At 44.5% G+C, this 17,357-nt stretch overlaps 1 protein-coding gene across 3 annotated transcripts; it reads left to right on the top strand.

Moving 5' to 3' along the window:
* Positions 1 to 3,792: 3,792 nt before the first annotated feature.
* LOC115201691 (retinal rod rhodopsin-sensitive cGMP 3',5'-cyclic phosphodiesterase subunit gamma) lies at positions 3,793 to 16,141 on the top strand. Of its 3 annotated transcripts, XM_029765516.1 has the most exons (5): positions 3,799 to 3,994; positions 13,546 to 13,798; positions 15,381 to 15,613; positions 15,724 to 15,764; positions 15,889 to 16,141. In XM_029765516.1, exons 3-5 carry the CDS (start codon positions 15,468 to 15,470, stop codon positions 15,963 to 15,965), a joined length of 264 nt encoding a protein of 87 aa, XP_029621376.1. In that variant the 5' UTR covers positions 3,799 to 3,994; positions 13,546 to 13,798; positions 15,381 to 15,467; the 3' UTR covers positions 15,966 to 16,141. The 3 variants fall into 3 exon arrangements, with proteins under 3 accessions (XP_029621375.1, XP_029621376.1, XP_029621377.1); XM_029765517.1 differs by lacking the exon at positions 13,546 to 13,798; XM_029765515.1 differs by lacking the exons at positions 13,546 to 13,798; positions 15,381 to 15,613; positions 15,724 to 15,764; positions 15,889 to 16,141 and adding an exon at positions 6,074 to 7,102 and having other exon boundaries at positions 3,793 to 3,994.
* The last annotated feature ends 1,216 nt before the right edge of the window (positions 16,142 to 17,357 follow it).

Raw genomic sequence — 17,357 nt, 5'->3', positions numbered from 1 at the left:
TGTTACCATGCATATGTCTCGGCCAATCAGACCCACATTCTGAGCCGAGAGCCCTAAGGAAATACCTGCCTGAGGTAAACTGAGGTTCCTTGGTTTCCAAGGGAACAGGTGTGGAGAGAAACTCTATCCAGCTGGGTGGAGGGGGGGGGGGGGGGGGGGGGGGCTATGGCAGTGTGAGAGAACGAGTACCCTTCTCCTCCCCCTTTTACTAGAGACATATCTGGCATTCTTACAGGGTTTCTCTCTCTCCCTCTCTCTCTGGAGTAACTCTCTGGACAGCACTTCACTGGAGTATGTCTGCTCACTTGAAAGTTATGGCTCTTTAAACACAGACATGTCCTGGGTTACTCTGTCCCAGAACCTGATCCTTTGTATCCAAATATAAATACTTTCATTACTAAGTTGACAGATTGTGGCAGATGTAGTAATCAAAAGTAATGGCTACCCCATCTCTGTTATTGTGCAACAGGTGGAGAGTTGTGGAACGCAACTGCATTACCATTCAGGTTGACCAGCCCATGATAAGTAACCTATCCTCTCTGACCAACCCATGATAAAGAACAACGTGAGGCGCCACCTCTAACTGATAAACCTAAATGACAGACCCCACCCGACAACAGATATCTGTCCGTACATTCCAGAGTCATTGTGACTGTACTACACTACTACTAATAACACTAAACGGTCAGTCCGCAGTCCACTTGTTATCTCCCACAGTCTGACAAGTGACTTCATCATGTGTTGACATTGACACTGTTACCGTCCCATGATACATTTGAGTACCTTTTAACCTGTGGAATGAATCAGGATAGAACATGTGAATCACAGACAGCCTCTCCCTAGATGAGTGGCTCCATCATGTCTCAAGACCTTTCCCAGGTAGGTGACACACCTGTAGGTGACACACCTGTAGCTGACACACCTGTAGGTCACCTGGTATCTCAGATAGAGGCCCAGTCAGGCATCTGACTAGAGTGTTTCCATGCTACAGAGTCTCCATGGAAGTGGCTTGCAAACATTAAGCCCCCCCCCCCCCCCCCCCCCCCCCCCCCCACACACACACACACACACACACACACACACACACACACACACACACACACACACACACACACACACACACACACAACACTACTAACATACTTCGTCATGCATCGCCGAAGTGGTCAAATAGAGTAACAAAGCATGGGCTGTGGCCACAGGCCTGCCTACAGTCACAGAGAATAAACACATCAAAGAAACATATTATCACACATGAACATTATGAAGCCATTTATTAGTGACCAAATCTGAACCAGTAAAACTCTAATGCTCTTAATAAAATGTATAAGATTAGCCAGTCAGCGAACTCCTCTCAGGGAGTTAAAAAAGAATGACTGACCTTTTGGTCTTGTCCCAAATGGCCTCCTATTACCCACACAGCATAGCCACGGGTAGTAGTTGGGTGGTGGGGGTGTGGGGTTATTTTCTGTGTGTGTGTGTGTGTGACAAAGTGAGAGAGAGAGAGAGAGAGAGAGAGAGAGAGAGAGTGAGAGTTTTAACATTAGTTAAATGTGAGCCTTCAGTCCCATGCAATGGATATGCAGGGGCAGAGGCTTCAATAAGTTTCACGTGACAACATGCCCCGAAATCATGACAAATTCCCCCTGCCCATAGCCGCGGGAAGTAGTTTGGGAGTGTGGGAGCTGTGATTTTTGTTCTCCAACAGGGGGCTGGACAAATGTCTTTGTCCACAATGGCCATTAATACAGGACTAGTAAAGGCCCTGTTCACTACTTTTGTGAAAAAAAAATATTTTTTCAAGATTTTTACATTTATTGAATATATATATTTTTTATCAGATTTTTCAGGTGGTGCTGCAGCACCCTCAGGTCACCTAATGCAATACTATTGACCTGGGCCCATTAAGGAAATAGAATGACATTTGGGATGCAACCTATGAGTAACGAAGAGTCTTGAGATTATTTCAGCAAGCCTCGAAGGCTACAGACACTATGACGAAATAACAGACATATCACCTTTGTGCAGAGACCCTGAACATATTTACTTCAGTCATGTCACACAGAGGTAATACCGGTCTACAGACCTCTCGGTGTGTGGCACAAATGTGCTTATGTTTGCCAACCATCCTTATCTCAGCTCACTGGTCACCATAGCAGCACCCACCCGTAGCACGCGCTCCAGCAGGTATATCTCACTGGTCACCCCCAAAGCCAATTCTTCCTTTGGCCGCCTTTCCTTCCAGTTCTCTGCTGCCAATGACTGGAACAAACTGCAAAAATCACTGAAGCTGGAGACTCATATCTCCCTCACTAGCTTTAAGCACCAGCTGTCAGAGCAGCTCACAGATCACTGCACCTGTACATAGCCCATCTAACTACCTCATCCCCATACTGTATTTATTTATTTATCTTGCTAATTTGCACCCCAGTATCTCAACTTGCACATTCATCTTCTGCACATCTACCATTCCAGTGTTTAATTGCTATATTTTAATTACTTCGCCACCATGGCCTATTTATTGCCTTACCTCCCTTATCCTACCTCATTTGCACACACTGTATACAGACTTTTCTACTGTATTATTGACTGTATGTTTGTTTATTCCATGTGTAACTCTGTGTTGTTTGTGTCGAACTGCTTTGCTTTATCTTGTCCAGGTCGCTGTTGCAAATGAGAACTTGTTCTCAACTAGCCTACCTGGTTAAATAAAGGTGAAATAAAAAAATTACAAAATTAAAAATCAGGTTGTTACTATATGCCGTAGTAGGTTAGGCTGTATGGAGAAATACCTGCACTTATTGTAGTCTTTAGGCTGGCTATACAGTGAGAGAGAATCCTGTTGGTGTAATATTGACTTCCATGATTCACGGTCACACACAGAAGTAGGCTAGTATTCTAATGCCAACAGACCTCTGGACAAGATGTACAATTGTGCTGCATATGTTTGCCAACCATTGTAACGCAGTCAAAGGAAATCATTTTCTTTTGGAGGTGTGAGTAATCGCAAGGAAGTGAATCAGTGAAGGGCTGGCATCAGGATATTAGGTTGTTGGCATACTTTAGAACAGAGGAGACTTGTTGGTGTGCTGCAACAAAATGTAATACTTAAATAACACCATCCCAGTGAGCACGAGACAAAAAAAATATGTATTTTACTCAGAAATAAATATTTTCAACGGCTTTTGCTCAAAGGGATATCCCTCTACATAAAGCATTATATATGACTTCGAACTGAAACTATTTTTTTTTACAAAGCTGAACCATACAGCTTATAATATGATGTTCTAATTATTTTAATCTAACACTTAAAAGTGGAATCAAATGATGTCATGGCGAAATGTTTTAGACTCCTTTCTCATTCACTAATGAGAGAATCCTGACAGGGCAGATGTACAGCTCTTCAACTCTCTGAGCAGGTAGTCCTTGGCAACAAGACGTCCATCGGGTAATATTCACACCCTCCATCCATCCTCAGCTTGATGTGGTAGTGATGAAACACGAATCTCTCTTTGTTGGAAGTACAAATGCATTGATGTAGCCTACAGCCAGCAGGGCATATAAAACATGTATCTAACATCTTCAATACAAATCTGTTGAAATATCCGTTGTTTATAAATGTACTTTTATGCTGTACATTCGTTTGCTCCGTTTTTTTTTTCTTTACAAAAATCAGACAGTGAGGGACGTTTTAACTGAATGACATGCTTTAATGACATCTGCTGGACACAAGATGACCATGCAGTAGGTTTTCTTTCAGCCAATCAGCAACGTTGCTTACAGCCACTGAAGGTCATAGTTCATTCCAACATGGCGGAAGCTCACGGCTAGCTAGTTAGCCAAGTAGCTGAAACACTTGTGGAGGAGGGGAAATAGATGTGTGGATTGTACTCTACATAGGAAATTAAGTCTTCAGATATGTAGTAACATATACATCAGAAAGATGTTTCGTTTGAGAGGAAATATCATGGGATCATCGTCGTCTTTACAGAAGGTTGGTTATCCGCAGAAGCACTGTCCCTTAGTCATGATTTTCAGTACCGTTATCCGTTAGCCGTTCGACGAAGGCGTCTTCATCCGCGTCGCTCGGTCTGAAGATTAAAACGCATCGCTTGCTGTACGGGTTTGGAACCATGAGGACCTTATCTTTTATATCAGCGAGAAAAAAAAAAATATATATATATATATATATATATATATATATATTTTTTAACTGTTTATTAAATTGATACAGACCGTTAACAGGGTTCGTGTTCCCCACGCGACCATATCTCCATGTTACAGCGTTTGTTTACGGAAACCCGATGACTACCTATCTGTATCTCCTAACACCTGTACACGGAAGAGGTGTTGTTGCTGTAAAATACTGCTAAAACTGGTTTAAAAGGTGTAGAGTAAGTGTGCATTTTGTTTTTATGAAATTATTTTGATGTGATATGAAAGTAGAGGACTTGTGTTTCTAGAACCGTAGCGCAATTGCGAATCGATTCACTTTTAGATGGACTATTTGGCTGTTTTGTCCAATATTGGACTAAAGGTACATAACATTACTCCTTATAGTCCAAGGATATTGGCTACGTGTTCTGTTTCCGGTTCTAGAAACATAAATCCTCTACTTTCATATCACATGAAAATAAGAGGCAGATGAGCATATCTCCCGAAGGGGGAAATGGAGTCCCTACATAAAGCAAGTACAATATGGGTGTCAGGGATGGAGCGGCAGTATAGTCATAAGGAGATGTGTACTTGGAGAAGAGGTCTAAGAGGGTGAGCTTGAGTCGGATAAAAATGGTGGTGGGGGGGAGATGGTTTGTTAAAGAAGAATGGTAGAAAGTGTAAGCAGAGTGAGCTGAAGACACAGGAGGAGAAATGGAAGGGAATGAGGGTGAAGTATCGGAGGTGGTAGGTGCGGTGAAGTTATTGGAGACCGAGGTATGTACCGAGGATCAGGATGAACAAGAGTCTGTGACAGTAGGAGTGAAGTTTATGGAAAAAGTGGACTCCTGCATTTTGGCTGATCCATTTGGTTTCACGGTGGGTGAAAAAAGAGTTGTGTCATGTGGAATCGGTGAGGGTAACTAGAAGTGGTCTAGTGATAACTGTTTGCTTCTGTTGGGCAGGGGAAGAATGCGCTCGAAGTAAAAACGAATGGGGGCAAGAAAAGTGAATGGTTTTGTTCTGAAGAAAAGGGCACCAATGAAAGTGGTGATAACTGGGGTAGCAGTAGATATAAACGTTGACCAGCTGAGGGGAAATTTTCCCGGTGTATGTGATGCTCGTCGTTTGATGCGACGCAGACAGTGGGGGAAACAGAAGAGTCATTGTCTGTTCTTTTGAGTTTTGAAGTTGAGTCTTTGCCCGACAAAGTGAAGTTAGGATATATAAGTTATCCTGTAGGAGCCGAATACATTACGTTGTTACAGGTGTCAAGGTTATGGGCTTGTGGCAGCAGTGTGTAGGAGGGAGGTTCCTAGGTGTGAGAAGTGTTTAGAAGGGCATGAGACAAAGGAATGTGTAGTATTGGGGAAAGTAGTGGTATGTGGTAATTGTAGCGGTGCCCATGTAGCTGGGGATCAGAAATGTCCCTTGTGAGAGAGGAAGGTTAAGGTTTAGCACAGATAATTAGCACAGGTAGTCAACTGTCTTCAGTCTGTTTTCCGTGAACTCACTGTAACATGGAGGTATGGCCATGTGGCAACACTAATCCTATAAAGGTGTGTATCAATTTAACATTTCACTTTTTTGTACATTTATTTCTTGCTGATATGAAAGATAAGTTCCTTATGCTTCCAAAACTGTGATTGGTGTTTATGTTCAGACCGAGTGTCGGGGCTCATAAGAAAACTCCCCCATACAGAAGATCACTCTTATATGTAATATAAAGGAACTGAGAGTCATGATCAAGGGATAGCTAGCTACTAGCTCTCATTCCCCAAGCCTACACTCCTTAACAGTACATTTTTTAACTAGCTAGCTACCTACCTACCACACCATCCCGTTTCTCTCTCACCCTTCTCTTTCATTATCACATGATGGTGATGAAATTAGGCCATATGTTTTGTATTTCTACCAGCTGTGTGTCCTGTACCTGGGTGGGCGGATCTCTCAACACTTTCAACTGCCGTGGGTAAAACCTTACCTCAGACTAGGAACTATCCGTAAAGTCACAACTGAGGTTGGATCAACCAGTCCAACTCCTCCTACTCTGAATACCTCAGCCACCACAGACAGTAGCCCTGAGTCTAGCCCTGACCCCCCTCCTGCCAAGGCCGTTGGCCCTCCACTCGCTCCCACCCACTGTTGTATGAGCGGTTGCCATAACTGTGTGTGGATTGAACACGCAGAGCAGCTCCTAGCGTACTACCGTAATGGAGAGTTTGGGAAAGAGAGTGCCCTGGCTGCTATTGAGGAGAATGTATCAGATGAGAACCTGAAAGCCTTCCTGAAGATGGAGATCAGGATGATGATGAAGAAGAAGTAGACTTTATTTATTTATTTGTGTCTTTGTGGCAGAGGGAATGGGGACATTGAGGGTCTGTTGACACTGTGCACTTTAAAACCACTCCCTCAGATTTGAATACTGGTATGCATTTTATCCTACGTATATATCAAACTGTCATTTCACTTAATCATGGGCATTTCAACTAGTTTTTGTCATCGCATAATCTTGCATATTCTTACCTCATCTATAGTATTTTACATGAGTAAATCATGTTTAATTTATAATTTCATTCATGCATAGATATAGCCTAGTGCCGTAGAAGCCTACTTTGTTGAGGCATTCAATAATTGTAGGCCTAATGATTTAAATGTTTACATAATCACAATACATTTGATGTTTAATGTATTTATGCCCTCTGACAGTGTGTTAGTTTCTGCTATGCTGTGACAAATGAACCTGAAAAATACATTTCCCTGACACTTGAAATAGAATACACACAGTTATGTTTGATGGATTTAAACATTTTTAGGTATATGGATTGATTTTATTTTCATATCAGTTGGTGGTGGATGAGTTGTTTATTTTTTAAATATAAATTGTAAGTGTAGGTTGATGATGGACAACATTTGTTTTGAAATAAATCTTTTATGACTGAATGAACTCATTTTCTTTGACCATTTTGCCTCTATGATATTGACCACTGTAGGGTGGTCTAGTTCAATAGTACAGAGTTATCATCTGTTGAATAACAAATACTTCTTGACACCTCTGACATTCAAGTTTTGTTTCCATGTGAGAATAAATGCACAGGAAAGGGGCATTGGGGACATGTAGCAGTGTGATGTAGCATTATGACATGGGCATTTAGCGGTAAGGGGCATTGTGAGGTAGCATTATGACTTGTAGCATTGTGACATGGGCACTTGGCAGTAAGGGCATTATGACATGTGGCATTGTGACGTAGCATTATGACATGTAGCATTGTGACATGGGCACTTTGCAGCAAATGACATTATGACGTAGCATTATGACATGTAGCATTGCGACATGGACACTTGGCAGTAAACTACATTACAACCAGCATAATCTTTCATTTTTTCCATGACATCATAGCCAACTGGATTGATCACCCTAAAGAATATCTTATAATGTATAATCCCCCCAAATAACCCAGATCAAACAATAACCTTTCTCAGAAAAAGCTTTAGAAAGATGCCAGAGTTTCTGACTTGGATAACTCTTTCAAAACAATTTTTCCCAGTCGGAGCTCGTTTTTGTTAGAGTTTCCAGTTGTCTTGATCGCACTGAAGTCGGAAACCAGAGATTTCCGATTTTACAGTTGTGAACGTGGCAGCACTCTACACTGCTGGACAACTACGGATTGACTACAGCTCAGATGAATGAAGTCAACTCAGGATCCTAGTAAAGTGCAGTGGTGTTTGGTGAGATCGATACCTGGGAGTTTACAATGCTATACACTGAAATCATTATGTATCCTTTCTTTCCATGTCACATGTCACTTAACTTATGCCTTGTATAGCAAACATAATGTTTAGCCACCTGATGTAATATTCATCTAGTCTATTGTATATATTTTACAGTAATGGCATTCACTTGAAAAATAGGATTGTAGTACAATACATGGAATGTGCTACGGACAACATGAAACAAAATATCTCAGGTCAGAAAGAACAATAGTCAATGCCATCGGCCTACTATTGTGCTCTGATGAATATCACATGCTGACATGGTTTTGATGCAGAGGAGATGGTATTGATGCAGAGGAGATGGTTTTGATGCAGAGGAGATGGTATTGATGCAGAGGAGATGGTATTGATGCAGAGGAGATTGTTTTACATTTACATTTAAGTCATTTAGCAGACGCTCTTATCCAGAGCGACTTACAAATTGGTGCATTCACCTTATGATATCCAGTGGAACAACCACTTTACAATAGTGCATCTAAATCTTTTAAGGGGGGGGGGGGGTTAGAAGGATTACTTTATGCTATCCTAGGTATTCCTTGAAGAGGTGGGGTTTCAGGTGTCTCCGGAAGGTGGTGATTGACTCCGCTGTCCTGGCGTCGTGAGGGAGCTTGTTCCACCATTGGGGTGCCAGAGCAGCGAACAGTTTTGACTGGGCTGAGCGGGATCTGTGCTTCCTCAGAGGTAGGGAGGCGAGCAGGCCGGAGGTGGATGAACGCAGTGCCCTTGTTTGGGTGTAGCGCCTGATCAGAGCCTGAAGGTACGGAGGTGCCGTTCCCCTCACAGCTCCGTAGGCAAGCACCATGGTCTTGTAGCGGATGCGAGCTTCAACTGGAAGCCAGTGGAGAGAGCGGAGGAGCGGGGTGACGTGAGAGAACTTGGGAAGGTTGAACACCAGATGGGCTGCGGCGTTCTGGATGAGTTGTAGGGGTTTAATGGCACAGGCAGGGAGCCCAGCCAACAGCGAGTTGCAGTAATCCAGATGGGAGATGACAAGTGCCTGGATTAGGACCTGCGCCGCTTCCTGTGTGAGGAAGGGTCGTACTCTGCGAATGTTGTAGAGCATGAACCTACAGGATCGGGTCACCGCCTTGATGTTAGTGGAGAACGACAGGGTGTTGTCCAGGGTCACGCCAAGGTTCTTAGCACTCTGGGAGGAGGACACAATGGAGTTGTCAACCGTGATGGCGAGATCATGGAACAGGCAGTCCTTCCCCGGGAGGAAGAGCAGCTCCGTCTTGCTGAGGTTCAGCTTGAGGTGGTGATCCGTCATCCACACTGATATGTCTGCCAGACATGCAGAGATGCGATTCGCCACCTGGTTATCAGAAGGGGGAAAGGAGAAGATTAATTGTGTGTCGTCTGCATAGCAATGATAGGAGAGACCATGTGAGGATATGACAGAGCCAAGTGACTTGGTGTATAGCGAGAATAGGAGAGGGCCTAGAACAGAGCCCTGGGGGACACCAGTGGTGAGAGCACGTGGTGCGGAGACAGATTCTCGTCACGCCACCTGGTAGGAGCGACCTGTCAGGTAGGATGCAATCCAAGCGTGGGCCGCGCCGGAGATGCCCAACTCGGAGAGGGTGGAGAGGAGGATCTGATGGTTCACAGTATCAAAGGCAGCAGATAGGTCTAGAAGGATGAGAGCAGAGGAGAGAGTGTTAGCTTTAGCAGTGTGGAGAGCCTCCGTGACACAGAGAAGAGCAGTCTCAGTTGAATGACCAGTCTTGAAACCTGACTGATTTGGATCAAGAAGGTCATTCTGAGAGAGACAGCAGGAGAGCTGGCGGCACCTTCAAGAGTTTTGGAGAGAAAAGAAAGAAGGGATACTGGTCTGTAGTTGTTGACATCGGAGGGATCGAGTGTAGGTTTTTTCAGAAGGTGTGCAACTCTCGCTCTCTTGAAGACGGAAGGGACGTAGCCAGCGGTCAAGGATGAGTTGATGAGCGAGGTGAGGTAAGGAAGAAGGTCTCCGGAAATGGCCTGGAGAAGAGAGGAGGGGATAGGGTCAAGCGGGCAGGTTGTTGGGCGGCCGGCCGTCACAAGACGCGAGATTTCATCTGGAGAGAGAGGGGAGAAAGAGGTCAAAGCACAGGGTAGGGCAGTGTGAGCAGGACCAGCGGTGTCGTTTGACTTAGCAAACGAGGATCGGATGTCGTCGACTTTCTTTTCAAAATGGTTGACGAAGTCATCCGCAGAGAGGGAGGAGGGGGAGGAGGATTCAGGAGGGAGGAGAAGGTGGCAAAGAGCTTCCTAGGGTTAGAGGCAGATGCTTGGAATTTAGAGTGGTAGAAAGTGGCTTTAGCAGCAGAGACAGAAGAGGAAAATGTAGAGAGGAGGGAGTGAAAGGATGCCAGGTCCGCAGGGAGGCGAGTTTTCCTCCATTTCCGCTCGGCTGCCCGGAGCCCTGTTCTGTGAGCTCGCAATGAGTCGTCGAGCCACGGAGCAGGAGGGGAGGACCGAGCCGGCCTGGAGGATAGGGGACATAGAGAGTCAAAGGATGCAGAAAGGGAGGAGAGGAGGGTTGAGGAGGCAGAATCAGGAGATAGGTTGGAGAAGGTTTGAGCAGAGGGAAGAGATGATAGCATGGAAGGGGAGAGAGAGAGCGACGGTTGGGACGGCGCAATACCATCCGAGTAGGGGCAGAGTGAGAAGTGTTGGATGAGAGCGAGAGGGAAAAGGATACAAGGTAGTGGTCGGAGACTTGGAGGGGAGTTGCAATGAGATTAGTGGAAGAACAGCATCTAGTAAAGATGAGGTCAAGCGTATTGCCTGCCTTGTGAGTAGGGGGGGAAGGTGAGAGGGTGAGGTCAAAAGAGGAGAGGAGTGGAAAGAAGGAGGCAGAGAGGAATGAGTCAAAGGTAGACGTGGGGAGGTTAAAGTCACCCAGAACTGTGAGAGGTGAGCCATCCTCAGGAAAGGAACTTATCAAGGCGTCAAGCTCATTTATGAACTCTCCACGGGAACCTGGAGGGCGATAAATGATAAGGATGTTAAGCTTGAAAGGGCTGGTAACTGTGACAGCATGGAATTCAAAGGAGGCGATAGACAGATGGGTCAGGGGAGAAAGAGAGAATGTCCACTTGGGAGAGATGAGGATCCCAGTGCCACCACCCCGCTGACCAGAAGCTCTCGGGGTGTGCGAGAACATGTGGGCAGACGAGGAGAGAGCAGTAGGAGTAGCAGTGTTATCTGTGGTAATCCATGTTTCCGTCAGCGCCAAGAAGTCGAGGGACTGGAAGGTAGCATAGGCTGAGATGAACTCTGCCTTGTTGGCCGCAGACCGGCAGTTCCAGAGGCTGCCGGAGACCTGGAACTCCACGTGGGTCGTGCGCGCTGGGACCACCAGGTTAGAGTGGCAGCGGCCACGCGGTGTGAAGCGTTTGAATGGCCTGTGCAGAGGGGAGAGAACAGGGATAGACAGACACATAGTTGACAGGCTACAGAAGAGGCTACGCTAATGCAAAGGAGATTGGAATGACAAGTGGACTACACGTCTCGAATGTTCAGAAAGTTAGCTTACGTTGCAAAAATCTTTTTGACTAAAGTGATTAAAATGATACAGTACTGCTGGCTGGTGAAGTAGGCTAGCTAGCAGTGGGTGCGTTGTTGACTTTGTTTGAAAGTGTAGCTGGCTAGGTAACCTCGATAGTTTCAGTGCTACACCTTATCATGATACAAAGGCAGCTATGTAGCTAGCTAACATAACACTAATCAAGACGTTCCTTTGTAATGTATTTAGTTTCTACAATGCTGCTCGTCGGTAATAGTTGGCTAGGTTTGGAAATGGCGTCGCGGGGGACGAAAATAGCTGGCCAGCTAACCTCGATAATTACTTTAAACTACACAATTATCAAACTATGACAAACTATAACAAAGACAACTTATTGACTAAAGTGACTAAAATGATACAGTACTGCTGGCTGTTAAAGTAGGCTAGCTAGCAGTGGCCGTGTTGTTGACTTTGTTTGAAAGTGTAGCTGGCCAGGTAACCTCGATAGCTTCAGTGCTACACCTTACAAGGCAACTATGTAGCTAGCTAACACTAGCTAACCTGGCTAGCTAACCTCGATAATTACTCTAAACTACACAATTATCTTAGATACAAAGACAGCAAAGACAACTATGTAGCTAGCTAACACTACACTAATCAAATCGTTCCGTTGTAATGTGTTAGTTTTGATGCAGAGGAGATGGTATTGATGCAGAGGAGACGGTATTGATGCAGAGCCACATGCAGTCTATTTGGTCTGTCATTCATTTAAAATCTAATGCATGTAGATGATGAGCAAAATTGAAAACCGATTGGCCAATAACTACTGAGGTGAAATAATCCCACTGAGGTGAAATAATCCCGGCCTCACTGTGGGTTTACCCAATGTAATTAATTAACCAGAGAACAGAAGCCAGCCACTATAATCCCCAACTCCAGTCAGAGTAATTGTTTTCTGTTTTTCAGAGTGAGGGAGGGGGGCTGCAGGCAGTCAAGTGAGCAACCATCCGAGAGCATATGGAGTGTCTTTAGAGTGAGGTACAAGTGAGTCATCTGGTGAGTAGCCTACCATGAAGACACTCACCATAGAGGATTAGCCTATTTGGTGCGTTGAGTAATAGATCAGTCAATCTGAGATACTCCTGAGGGATGGGCATTGAGGCTTTGGTGACACCCCTTGGCCAGCCCAGCCCAGAGAACCTGGCCCAGCAGATGGATGGAGAGAGGGTTACGTAGAAGGTGGGAGGGCTGGTCAGCAGGGATAGGACTGGAAGGTTCTGGTCAGTAGGGATAGGACTGGATGGTTCTGGTCAGTAGGGATAGGACTGGATGGTTCTGGTCAGTAGGGATAGGACTGGAAGGTTCTGGTCAGTAGGGATAGGACTGTAAGGTTCTGGTCAGTAGGGATAGGACTGGATGGTTCTGGTCAGTAGGGATAGGACTGGATGGTTCTGGTCAGTAGGGATAGGACTGGAAGGTTCTGGTCAGTAGGGATTGGACTGGAAGGTTCTGGTCAGTAGGGATTGGACTGGAAGGTTCTGGTCAGTAGGGATTGGACTGGATGGTTCTGGTCAGTAGGGATAGGACTGGAAGGTTCTGGTCAGTAGGGATAGGACTGGATGGTTCTGGTCAGTAGGGATTGGACTGGAAGGTTCTGGTCAGTAGGGATAGGACTGGAAGGTTCTGGTCAGTAGGGATAGGACTGGATGGTTCTGGTCAGTAGGGATAGGACTGGAAGGTTCTGGACATATGGAGAATCTTCATTACCATCCAAGTCAATAATGTATTATTAGCTACGTAATTCAGAATCTCTCGTGACAGTTTTCTCATTAAATCCAGGAACTGATTTGGTTCTGGGTGCCACGATGACATCATTCATCCAGTTGATTAATCCACACCTCCATGCAATGTGGTATACCTTATTATGTCTCCATTTAGTTTGAAGGATTTTGAAGACTGTAGATAAAAGACCATTGAAGGTGTCATCTTGGATTTCATGTATGGAAAACATGCTAGAATACAATCAACACTAAATGCATTCAAGTTATTGCTGCCTTAGCGCTCCAATTAACTTCCATCCATCTCCCTTCACCCCCTCTTCTGCTCTGCGAACCCTTCACAAGGGTCCCCCTGACTCCCACCCCCTGACCCCCACCCACTGAACCGCACCTCAGGCTAGAGCCGCGATAACAAGGGGTCAGTGATAGGAGGCGGGACATTCCTAATCTGCAGAGGGGCCATGAGGAATATAAGAAGTCCGATCAGCCCAGCCTGGCCCTCAGAGCCAACCTAGCATAGAGACCCACACATCTGCTAGAGAGAGCTGCGCTCAGCGCCCACGCCCACTCTTCTGGCTAGCCTTCACCCAAGCAGCAGGTGAGTACACCCACCATCCATTCAGACACATAGCCCATGATGACAGAAACGTGATGGATTTTGTAACTGTACTGTTAAACCTCGTAGAAAAGAGAGGAGGGGAGAGCAGTTTTTCAAGTAGTAAGAAAGTATACTACTTGCTGAATAGTTGGCACTTGAAGAGGGAATGCGTGTGGTTGAAGAGGGAATGTGTGAAGGGAGAGAGTTTTGAGCGGCTATATTGATATTGGGAGTTTCTTGAATGGATTTAGAGAGAACTGCTTTATGACTTTGTAGTGTGGATACATTTTTCAGTTTGAGATCTGTTTAATGTTTGAAATGTTCCTGATACACGTAGCAGTTTAAATTAGACAGACCCAGATCAATCACATTTCTGAACATTCTTGTATTGTCAATGAGAATGGAAATATGGCTGATTTTCATATTTAATTTTCTCAACTGCTGCTCAATGCATCATTGTGCATTGAAAGTGACCTCCTGTTGAGTTAAACATAATGTACAGCTGATCCCAGTAAGAAACATTCTAGAGCCTTGTTAGCTTTAGGAACACCATTGTATGAGGGGTAGATAATAGGATTGGTTCTTTTAGACCCTTTCTGCCTGCTCGGCATATTCTCTGTGTTGTCCTTGTACTAATAAGATTAGCCCAAGTGTAGATGGCTGGCCACTGGCTTGAAATGAGGAAGGAGGATGTGGTGGGAAAGGGAGGGGGGGTGCTTATTTACGTGAACTGGGGATTACATGATGAAATTGGGTCATTAGTTATTCGAGCTAGACATTCATTGGACATTAAATTACAAGGGCAATACAATCAGTAAGGGGATTAGGATGAGGTCTATTTGTCAGACAAAGTTAAGGGCCAGGGACTTGTCTTTTAATTATATTTTATTATTACGCTGAAATGCTTACTTACGAGCCCTTTCCCAACAATGCAATTAAAAAGTAAGAAAATGAACAAATAGATCAAAATAACATAGTAACACAATAAAATAACAATAACGAGGCTATAGACAGGCTTTTGACAGGCTATAAACAAGGAGTACCGGTACTGAGTCAGTGTACTGGGGTATGAAGTAGTTGGTGTGATTGATTGAGGTAATATGTACATGTAGGTAGGGGGTGAAATGCAGAAAGTCCAGGTAGCCGTTTAATGAACTGTTTAGCAGTCTTATTGCTTGGGGGTAGAAACTGTTCAGAAGCCGTTTGGTCCCAGACTTGGCGCTTCGGTACTGTTTGCCGTGCGGTAGCAGAGAGAACAGACTGTGACTTGGGTGGCTGGAGTCTTTGACAATATTTAGGGCCTTCCTCTGACACCTCCTGGTATAGAGGTCCTGGATGTCAGGGAGCTCAGCCCCAGTGATGTACTGGGCCGTACACACTACCCTCTGTAGCACCTTGTGGTCGGATGCCATACAGTTGCCATACCAAGAGGTGCCGCAGCCAGTCAATACTCCAAACGGTCAATACTGAATTTCTTACCTCAACTCCAAACAGTAAATACCGAAATTATAAAACACCAAGCTATGACAATGTGAGCTCTATCATGAAATGTGGGTGTAATACAATCTGTTTCTCTCCCCAGTTGATGAGATTTCATCAAGACGACTTTACTTCAGAGAGGGATTGAACACACAACCAGCTGCACACACCAATCAGCTAACTAATAACCATGAATCTCGAGGTCCCCAAGTTGGAGATCAAGTCTGCCACCCGTGTCACTGGAGGCCCTGCAACACCACGTAAGGGACCCCCTAAATTCAAGCAGAGGCAGACTCGCCAGTTCAAGAGCAAGCCCCCAAAGAAGGGAATCCAGGGGTAAGGCCACTTTCATTGTGTTTCTTAGTCTCAAACAGGCATTCGACAAGTGCATAATGACATTTTCATGAGGTCTGATTGTAAATAAATGATCTCTGTCTCCTTTACAGCTTTGGCGATGATATCCCTGGAATGGAGGGCTTAGGCACTGGTACGTTCATTATTACTGTCCATCTACTCTACCTGTGCCTTCCATAAAAACTGTAGAAAGCCATATTGTAGGGTTTGCTTGGCCTACTGACTTTTACTGAACGCAATGTGTGTTTCCTCTGCAGACATCACAGTAATCTGCCCCTGGGAGGCCTTCAACCACCTGGAGCTTAGCGAGCTGGCCAAATATGGTATCATCTAAGTCATCCAGACCTTCACCATCCATCCCACAGTCCTCTGCATCCACCTCCCATCTACTTCAAACCATGCATGTGCCTCGAGCACTCTCACTGCGTTTGATTAGAACTATCAAACATAAACCAAAGCAAAGAATTGTCTGCAAAAAAATACAAAAATAAAGAAAGCGTTACAGAAAAAGAACCGTCTACACTCTTATCTATAACCTAAAAGGGTTCTTCTGCTGTCCCCGCTGTAGAACCCTTTGTAGACCCCTTTTTGCTACTGGGTAAAACCCTTTTAGTTCCAGGTAGAACCCTTGGGCTTTTCATGTAGAACCCTTTCCATAGAGTATTCCACATGGAACCCAAAAGGGTTCTACTTCTGCCTGGAACCAAAAAGGGTTCTACCTGGAACCAAAAATGTTTCTCCTATGGGGACGGCTAAAGAACCCTTTTGCAACACTTTTTTTCTAAGATTGTATCCATCTTTCACTGGTTTCTTGTTTTGTTTCTGCAGCCAAAGTTCACATCATACAAAATGTCTGCTCATGATTAGGACTCTGTTCTGGTATCGCTGTCTATCTCAGCAACTGGCAGCCATTTTGCCCTTCTCTCCTCCACCATCGCCACGCGCTTCTCTTCTTCTATCCTCTCCTTTACACGGAACACAAACAAACGACACTTACGAAAGCAAAGCAGCCTCAACCTCGAGTTGTCAAACAAGTGACATACTCGTGAAATGGGTGTGTTCTCATTTCATGTGCCTCGGCACCTCTGCTACTCATCATAGACGCCTGCCCATCTATGCCGACTATTACACATATAAAACATGACTCCTGTAGAGATGAGACAGCTGCTGGTCATTGCTGAGCTGGAATCTGTCCCTGAGACAATGTGGGTGAAGCTACATCATCCTCATCACCCCACTCCCCTTTCCCCTCCCTCACCTATCCATTAGTGTTACACACACACACTTTAACAGAAGCACGATTATAACATTCTATCCTGTTTAACACTGGCATACTCTTTACTTCTCTTTTTCTTACACTGATTTTCTATATTTTTTATAATAAAGGATTTATGACTATCTTTATTATATGACATGTACAGTACCAACCAAAAGTTTGGACACAATTACTCATTCCAGGGTTTTTCTTTATTTTTACTATTTTCTACATTGTAGAATAATAGGGAAGACATCAAAACTATGAAATAACAAGAAAGTGCAAAGCTGTCATCAAGGCAAAGGGTGGCTATTTTGAAGAATCTCAAATATAAAATACATTTTGATTTAAAACTTTTTTGGTTACTACATGATTCCATATGTATAGTAAAAATAAAGAAAAACCCATGAATGAGTAGGTGTGTCCAAACTTTTGACTGGTACTGTATATTCTAACTAAGTATTTTCAGGG

Source organism: Salmo trutta, chromosome 10 (genome assembly GCF_901001165.1).
Source record: "Salmo trutta chromosome 10, fSalTru1.1, whole genome shotgun sequence".
Classification (NCBI taxonomy): domain Eukaryota; kingdom Metazoa; phylum Chordata; class Actinopteri; order Salmoniformes; family Salmonidae; genus Salmo; species Salmo trutta.
The sequence above is the reverse complement of the archived record's forward strand: the minus strand, read 5'-3'. Positions and strand labels throughout refer to the sequence as shown.

What these genes read in the sequence shown, in the direction of transcription:
- LOC115201691 (XM_029765515.1), top strand. Translation starts at nt 3,944, where the DNA reads ATGTTTCGTTTGAGAGGAAATATCATGGGATCATCGTCGTCTTTACAG. An exon ending in CATCGTCGTCTTTACAGAAG is followed by an intron (nt 3,995 to 6,073) that starts GTTGGTTATCCG and finishes TATTTCTACCAG; the next exon opens with CTGTGTGTCCTGTACCTGGG.